The sequence below is a fragment of the Vigna umbellata genome, chromosome 9, assembly GCF_029865625.1.
Source record: "Vigna umbellata cultivar VRB3 chromosome 9, Vumbellata_1.0, whole genome shotgun sequence".
Classification (NCBI taxonomy): Eukaryota; Viridiplantae; Streptophyta; class Magnoliopsida; order Fabales; family Fabaceae; genus Vigna; species Vigna umbellata.
Window position 1 is genome coordinate 45,066,693 of NC_142173.1, and position 8,841 is coordinate 45,075,533.

At 33.7% G+C, this 8,841-nt stretch overlaps 1 protein-coding gene across 1 annotated transcript; it reads right to left on the minus strand.

Annotated features, from left to right (window-relative positions):
- Positions 1 to 1,768: 1,768 nt before the first annotated feature.
- On the minus strand, positions 1,769 to 2,562 carry LOC148193668 (trypsin inhibitor DE-3-like). The gene has a single exon (XM_088099524.1). The coding sequence runs from the start codon at positions 2,481 to 2,483 to the stop codon at positions 1,860 to 1,862; it is 624 nt and encodes a 207-aa protein (XP_087955650.1). The 5' UTR covers positions 2,484 to 2,562; the 3' UTR covers positions 1,769 to 1,859.
- Between the last annotated feature and the right edge of the window lie 6,279 nt (positions 2,563 to 8,841).

Below are 8,841 nucleotides of genomic sequence, written 5' to 3' on the forward strand. Positions count from 1 at the left end.
AAACAAGATGAACAACAATGTAGACTTGTTATAATCTTCTAGGTGTGAATACACCCTTTCCTAAAAGCAATATTTTGTCCCTTATAAGAGTGAAGGGGATCACGAAATCCGCTTTTGAGATACAAAGAAGAAATACAACGATGATACTCACTCTTAGTATTAACGTTAAACAAGAATAAAATTCTCACGAATTGTTTTGTGGATTAAGTAAATGACAGAATGTAGAGAAAAGTCTCATGTCTATGTGCACCAATAAAGCACAAGATCTCTTTATATAGATGTTGATCGGACATCTTTCAAATCCAAGAGATCACATATTCTGATTAGTTACATTTCTTCATAAATGATGGTAACTTTTCATGAATGGTTGTAACTCTTCATGAATAATTGTAACACTTCATTGGTTATAAACTCTTCATGAATAAATGTAACTCTTCATGAATCTGAAAAATGTCTCTAATACTCTTAAATTTCAACAACTTACTTTCAAATTTACGCAAATAAACAATACAAAAATTTATCTTCAAATCCTCTCAAATTCATTAAATTATTTTCCTACAAATCCATTCAAATGAACAAATCCTAATAGTTGCAGGAGAGGAGAACTTAACGTTGAGGGGACAACAAAACACGAAGGGTAACCGTGGCACACTCAATATTGAATGGTGAAGAATAAGTAGAAGTGGAGAAGTGGGGTGAATAAGATACAATCAATTTCTAAAAGTGTGAAAGAGTGAAGTAGAGGAAAAGATGTGGAATGGAGAAGAAGATGTTGTGAAGTGTGAAAACTAAAGGACGCGAAGTAGAAAAGACATGAAGTGAGGAAGAAGATGCGAAGTGGAGAAGAAGCTGCAAAGTGGAAAAGAAGAAATAGAGGCACAGTTTGACGAAGGGGATAATTAGGCATTGCGGAAAATATTTCAACAATTATCGATGATTTTCTAACAATACTACCGAAAATATATTTAAGAAAGAAAAAAAGTTAATTGCAGTTTCCTCTTAAAATCGACAAAAAATTATTAAAAAAATAAAATAAAAATAAACAAAAACTGTCGAAAATTTATTTAAAGTAAAATAAATTTAATTCTGATTTTAAAAAATCGTCCGAAGTTATTAGAAATTTTGGAAACCATTGAAAATAAATCCTTTGTATTACTTTACTAGTCACTTTGCTAACTTGGTTATACATCCGTTGCCTCTGACAACTGTTACATTGTGGTCTTAACATCCCAATTAAAGTCAATCTCAACTAACCATTTATATAAAAAAAATTGTTTTTAGTGATTGGTATGAGCGTCCAATTTATTTTATTTTATTTGTCTAAAATACCTACAATATATTTTATTTTATTTTATTTTATTTTATTATACCTTTTATTAATTTTTAGTAATATAAAAGTGGAAATAAAATAGTATAATCTTATTTTAGAAAACAAATGAAAAAAAATGGAAGAGTCGGTTCAATTTTTTTTTTCTCAAGTTCTATGTTAGAGATAAAATTTAACTAAGTAAATTGAATGTTTTTACCGTTTACATTTGAACCTAATAGAGTAACATGTCGTACTTATTTGTTTATAAAGTCCATAATTTAAATGAAAAATTAAAATTGGTACGGTATTAATTATATTTCCTGTTTCATTCCTTAGTCCTCGTGAAATAGTTTTTTACACACGGTTTGTTTTATTGGTGAAACGAAGGACATAAACCAGACAATGACTTTGAAGAGGCGAACGGATAAAATTAAAACAAATTTTGTGACTCTAGAAATATAAACACAGCAAAAAATCCAAAGACATAAGCTTTGGATGTTTTATTTATTCTTAAAGTAGTTAATTACATCCGAAGCATACCGTAGATGCATCAAGCACGAGTTTTCATGGATAGTGGTTCATTTAGACCTAGCAGAGATGTTGATGGAAGTGGCGTAAGAATAAACTGGAAAGGGGTTTTCTGATTGACGGCCAAAAGCCTGTTCCCTGCTTCATCATTAACAATGGCAACATTACCGCAGAGGCTGCCGCCAGGTGTACAGAACAAAAGCTTGTAGGTATTGGCTGAGGAAGCTCTCTCAATAATGAAGGAACCTTTGAGTGAATTTTGGTAGCCAACTTTAACGAGGGTTCCTTCAGAAAGAACCTCAACAGCTTTCCACTCAAGAGAGTTGGCACCGAGAGGATCATTTTCGAAGTCAATGAACACAGGGCCTTCAGGGATAAATTGGACACGAAATGGGGATGTAATTTTCAATGGAAGCCCTGGATCGGTCTCAAAAGGAGACTGCACAACTGAGAGACGGCTAGTTTCGTTTCCAGTTTTAATTCGTCGAATTCCACCGCCGAGCGAAAATATGTGTGGCCTTATATAGAATAAGCCACCATTACGAACGACGTTACCACTGCCGTCAGTGACTTGAGCAGTGATTGAAGGAGGGTAGAAGGTTAGGACAGAAAGAAGGAAGAGAGCAAAAAGCATTGTACTCGCCATTTCTTTGGTTGGCTATGGAACAAATCAAGGCTTTTCTCTTATCAGTTCAGTACAGGTTGTGTGAATAAGAGAAGATTGGAGAACCCATTTATAGAACTACGCGACTGTAAGATGGTGATAAGGTGAACATTTTTTATGGATAGAAAATCCTGGTACTTATACACACGTGAGAAAAATGAGAAAAAGGAAAATAATACTTTTGTTTAAATATATGTTTCGATTTTTTGTAAAATAAATTTCTTAGTTTTGCTTGGTTAAAAATATTTTGCATTTATCTGTTTAAAATTTTTGTTATATTTTTCAGCTATTATTAAATTGTCCAAATCTTTTACTTTATTATTTACAAAAGAAATTATTTCCAAATGAAATATCTATTTTAAATATCCAAGTTTTATTTTAAAATGAATAAATAAGAAAGAATTCTTTAAACTATTTAATTTCTGTTAAATATGTCTCATTTATATCAAACCAAAAGCATACATTAATAAACTTCATTTGATGACTCTTAAATTGTATTAGTAATGCTTTAGCATGACCGTGACTTGCATGTTATGAATACTTTCGAAGAAAATAAATGTTTATTTGCTTTATTTTGTTTTTGTTTGGTATTATTTTTTATAGTTATATGCTTTGCCTTAAGTTATAAAATTGCTTTGGAAATTAATATTATTGAGTGTATATTTTTCTTAGAACATAATTATTATGTTATTTCTTTATTTTTATATTTTAGCTTAGGGGTAAAATGGTCTTTTACCTTTATTTAATTGGTGTAGAAATTAATTAAGGAGTGGTTTGTGTTGAGATTGTTGATAGAGGGAGTACAAGTTTAGCTAAACCCACACAATCTCAATGATGATTATGTTTTTTATGATGACAACACATAATTAATAATAACACATGTGTATACTGTGTTACACATGTTATATGCTTTTGCTTACTGTGTTATATCTGTACAAGCATATGTGTGAACATTATTGTGTTGTTTAAAGCATACCATTGTGTTTAATATGTGATTTTATATGTGTATGCATAACATAAGTGTTCGGAAATGAAAAACCACAAGCACTTTGGTTGAACTTTAATGTGTGGCAAAATAACAGTTTTAAGTCGAATACATTATGGGATGAATCGATTAAAACTCGTGGGTTTGCAGAAACTCTTTTCAAGTGTGCTGTGAGATATTTTGAAGAGAAAACTTTTCAAAAATTGTTTTAAGTGTTTTTACTTAATCGACTGTATGCTTCTTGTATTCGATTAAGTCTGTTAAGTTTTTGAAAACTGTTAAATGCTTGTCACAACTGACATAACGATCATATTTTTAAATATGTTGCCAAGCATTTATTATGAGTCGATTGTATTAAATGTGCATTCAATTAAATGTTGTGATTGTTGTTAGTATGTTATAACTGCAAAAATTATTCAACTTGATTAATAGCTAAATCGATCAAAATGCTTCTAATGTGTGTAATACTATAAATTGATGTTGATTTGAATTCTGTAAGAACTTTTAGAGAATTAACATTTTCATATCTTTCAGAAAACGTTGTGTGTCTCTTACAGAGGAAAAGAAAAGCTCCAAGAACCAAAGATTGACCGTGGTGATCAAGGCTTAAAGGTTTCTTGAGAAGCAAGATTTACTGGGTATTGAACGTCAGATCAATATGCACGAAGAGGTGTACTCTGCACGATCAGGAATTTGTAATATGTGAGGATTGGCTTGGATTCCCTGCAGTGTTTGCAGGAAGAAAAATTGTGTTCTTGACTTTGAGGATGCCTCATAGGGTTTGACAGCAAAAGATGGTGTTCTTGCTGCGTGTCTGTATTGTTTGCTACCTATATTAGATTAGAGGGTTAGAGAGATGTTTTACATTTTTTACGTGAGGTCGCTGTAAAAACCTTGGTGTAAAAACCTTGATCTTTATAGTGCATTTGCTTCATGTGGTTGGAAGAACACTGGATGTAGGCTTGGCCGAACCAGTATAAAAACCAACGTTTGAATTCTCTGATCCTTACACTTTTTCATTACAGTCGATTAACCTGTTATTGTATTCGATTAAGTGAACTGTTGCATAACATACCATTTAAGTTACGATTCAAGAAAAGCGTAAAGACATCCTATTTTGCGAAAAAATTTTAGAAAGCTTATAATTTTACGCTTCACCAATCTACCCCTCTCTTGGTGTAAGAAACTAAGCACTTCTTTTTTAACAATTGGTATCAGAGCTAATTTTCATAAAATATTTGAAAAACAAATCGATTAATATTTTTTCTTAATCGATTTGATCCTAAAAAATGGCTTTTACTTCTCAAATTTTTGGTGAAGGTGCATCAACAAATAGACCGCCTCTATTTGTTGGTGAGAATTATGCATTTTAGAAAATTAGGATGCAAATTTTTCTTGAATCCGTGGATAAAGGCATATGGGATGCAACAATCAACGGTCCATATGAGCCCACTCAAATTATAAATGAAAAACTGGTTTGAAAAACTTTTTTGAGTGGACTCAGGATGAGAACCGTAGAGCACAATATGATGTTAAAGCAAGAAATGTAATTGCCTCTGCACAAAATATGGATGAGTTTTTCAGGGTTTCCCAATGCAAGACTACAAAAGAGATGTGGGAAGTTCTTGAAGTGACACATGAAGGCACTAAAGAAGTAAAGCGTGCTAGGAAGAACTCCCTTATGCAAGAATACGAGTTATTCAGGATGAAGGCTGGAGCGACTATCTATGAGGTGTAGAAAAGATTTACACGCATTGTAAATCACTTGATGGCTCTCGGAAAAGTGTTTGATAAAGAAGAAATCAACATCAAAATCCCGAAGAGTCTTAACAAAAGTTGGCAACCAAAGGTAACTACTATTTCAGAATCTAAAGATTTATCTAACATGAATATGAAAACCCTTGTTGGCAAGCTTAGGGAGCATGAGTTAGAACTCGGAAGGCTGAGAGAGGAAGAAGAGATTGAGGAAAAGAAATCAATTGCCCTCAAAGCCACGAGTAGAAGAACCTCAAAGAAACCTGAGTCTGAAGCTGAATGAGATGTAGAATTGTAGGAAAAGGAAATCATGAACATGATGGTAAGAAAATTTAATAAGTTCATGAAAAATAGAAGTTCTACTGTTGATAATCCAGGTGCTTCAAGAGGAAGGAAGAGTTCAAGAATCAACACGGTGCAATGCTATGAATGTGAAAAGGAAGGCCACATAAAGCCTGACTGTCCAGACTTGAAGAATAGGCAGAAAGCAACCACCAAGTACCCTCAGGACAAAAATAGAAAGCAAAGAAAAGCATATATAGCTTGGGAAAACAGTGATGGTGAATCTTTAAGTGATGATGACTGCAACGTTGAAGAGGAATCAAATTTATGTTTCATGGTAGGCTTTGCACATTCTGATGATGACAATGATGATGATTTTGAAAATGAGCCTATCGAGGTGAAGTATCACATGCTGCTTGATGCTTTTTAGGAAATTCATGCAAAAGCCATGCGACAAAGAATTGACAACCTTGTAAAGGATAATGAAAAGCTAGAAAAAGAATTTGAAATTGCTTTAAAATCTGCGAACATAGTTAAAACTGAAATACAAATTGTTGAAAATAATTGTGATAACTATCCAGTGCACATAGAGAAAATTGATTACTTAACTAGCACTTTAGCTAAATTTACTCAAGGAAAAGAAAATTTGGATGTTGTGTTAAGATCTTCTAGTACAACAATTAATAGTCAAGGTATTAGCTATAAAGCAAAAAGTAATAGGATTAGTTCCAAAAAGTTTATTGACCTTAGTAAACCTCTTACGAATGCCTGCTTCTATTGCACTACAATTGCTCACAATGTTAGAAATTGTTACTATAAAAAGGTTGGAGTTCCGAAGGGAAAATATAAATGGATTCCTAAGGAACAACCTCCTGCAACTGACAAGAAAGGACCCAAGTTTGTGTGGGTACTTGCATCAAAACCATTAAGTTATTTTGCAGGAAAGTAGCTGCTATTGTAGCATAAACAGAGCTCAAGGATGAGCTACAATTGCAACAAATCTTAAGTTCTTGAGTATCTACAATGTGGTAACTATATCAATCTATTTTTCATGCATTCATGCATCATAAATAACTGTATGAATAATTGTCAAATGCATGATTAATGAATGTTTGTGTGACTGATTTGATTGTATGAAAATCTTTTTGTACGATTTTTAATCGATTGTATTATGAATAGAGTCGACTATGTTATGTGTATGTGTTTCTCTGTTTTTGGAAATACTTTGTAAAATACAAAGTTGACTATGATATTAATAAAATCGATTAAGGTTCTCTCTTTTGGGCTTTGTATGCTCTTGAAAAATTAAATGGGCCAATACTAAAATTTGGTTTCATGCCCTTGTATATATTTGATTGTGAAATAGCTTGTGTGTTGTTGTGTCTCATTGTTTGCTATAAGCAAAACCCTAAAAAACCATGTAAGATTTTTCTTGTTGAATCCTATGAACATGACATCATTCTCTTCATCAAAACGCGCCAGAAGGGTTCCTCCATCTGAAAGAAATGCATGTCTTTCAGGATGGATCAGTGACAGTGGTGCTAGAGAAAGATTTATGGGATGGAAAAGAGTCAAAGAAGTTGTTCCGCACAAATCACTCGAGTTATCTCTGTTCAGAGGTGAAGGATTCATATTTCCAGAAAAACTCGCTCATCAAGGTCTATCTACTTTTATTCAGATGAAGGGTGACTACTATCCGGAATTAGTTAGCGTGTTCTATAACAATCTCAAAGTTGTCAATGGTGATATTCACTCACGCATAAAAGGTGTGCACATCATAATCAATAATGATACATGGTTATAGATTGTTGGACTCAAAGATGAAGGGTGCATGTCACACTTACCAGATTCTCTACATAACATATGGACTACAAAGAGACAAATGTAGTAGGACTACATGAGGTATCCTGGAAGATACAAAAAAGAAAAAGGATTTCTACACAGAGGATTGGATAAAGAAGAAAGGATGATTGCATACATCCTGGATTGGATATTGTTACCTAGAAGATTTCATTACGACAAATTAACATCAGAATATTTGTATCTGTTGAACGCAATTCAATTCAGAATTCCAACAAACTGGGTAGCTATTAACTCATTGGCAAATGTACCAAATTGTATAAAGTAATATAAAATGGTAAGACCAAGTATCGTATCCTAAACAATCGTATAATCAGTTAACTAATTAAGACTAAAGAACGATTCCATTGAATGAGATTGAATTACAGTAAAAGTAAACATAAAAACTTGAATGTAAAATTGATCAATTAGGCTAAAACAAGAATGAATGAATGATTTAAGATGATATGAGATGATGATGTTGTTGGGATTAGATTTCACCTACTTTACTTTCATGCATATTAGAACTCATATTTATTGGAATGTTAATGTCCCTTACAAAATTACTTAGAACCCGATCCCTCGACGTAAAAAGCCTAGCCTTGATTATTAGACAACAATCCCTTGAAAACCCTAACAACCAATTCCGCATTAAGAAAAAAAGCTTAAGACAACTAACGTCCTATCCCTATCCCTAGGCAATATTCCCTTTCGATGAAATTCTTCAGATCATGATTCATAAGATATTTCCTAATACTCAAACAAATCAAACATCAACTCACGAATGGCCAAAATAAGACAAGCATTAAGAATGGGAAAAAATCACTAACATGAAAGTTTAGAGGTTACATCATCCCCAACAACAAATGAGTTTAGTTCTACATTGTCATGGAGAACCTTGGTGTACAACAGAAGAATGAATGAATGGAAACCCTAGAAAGTAAGAAGGAAAGCTCCTGCATCCTAATCTGCCTCCAAATGGTCGAAAATTATGTTTCTATGCTTCAGCCGTCCAAAGATACAAACTCTAATGTGTAAAAGCCTTTAAATAGTTCAATATTGGATCATGGGCCAACGTCGCTAGCGCTCAGTGCCCTAAGTGGGCAAGCAGGCGCAACTGCAAAGAGACTGGCCCTCAGCGCCTTGGCTGAGGCAACCAGGCGTCCTGCGGTGTAGCTGACTGGCACTCAGCACCCCTAAAGAGGGTGCCCAAGCGTCCATGTGTAACCACCAGCGCTGAGGGCCCCAGAAAAGGGCAACCAGGCATGGTTGCGTGACAACCAGCGCCCAAGGCCCTAGAAAAGGCCAACCAGGCGTCCTTGAGCCTTCTACAACCTTCTATTATGGTGCTTTTGTTGTCCTTCCTAGGTTCCAACTCCTTGATACTTTACTCCTCTTCCAAAACATACCAATAACCTACAAAATTGACGGAATCAATGATAAAAATCTTTAAGTATAACCTCTATTCACTTATTCACC

Bases quoted from the DNA above. Each gene is read 5' to 3' on its own strand.
- LOC148193668 (XM_088099524.1), bottom strand. From the start codon at position 2,483: ATGGCGAGTACAATGCTTTTTGCTCTCTTCCTTCTTTCTGTCCTAACC.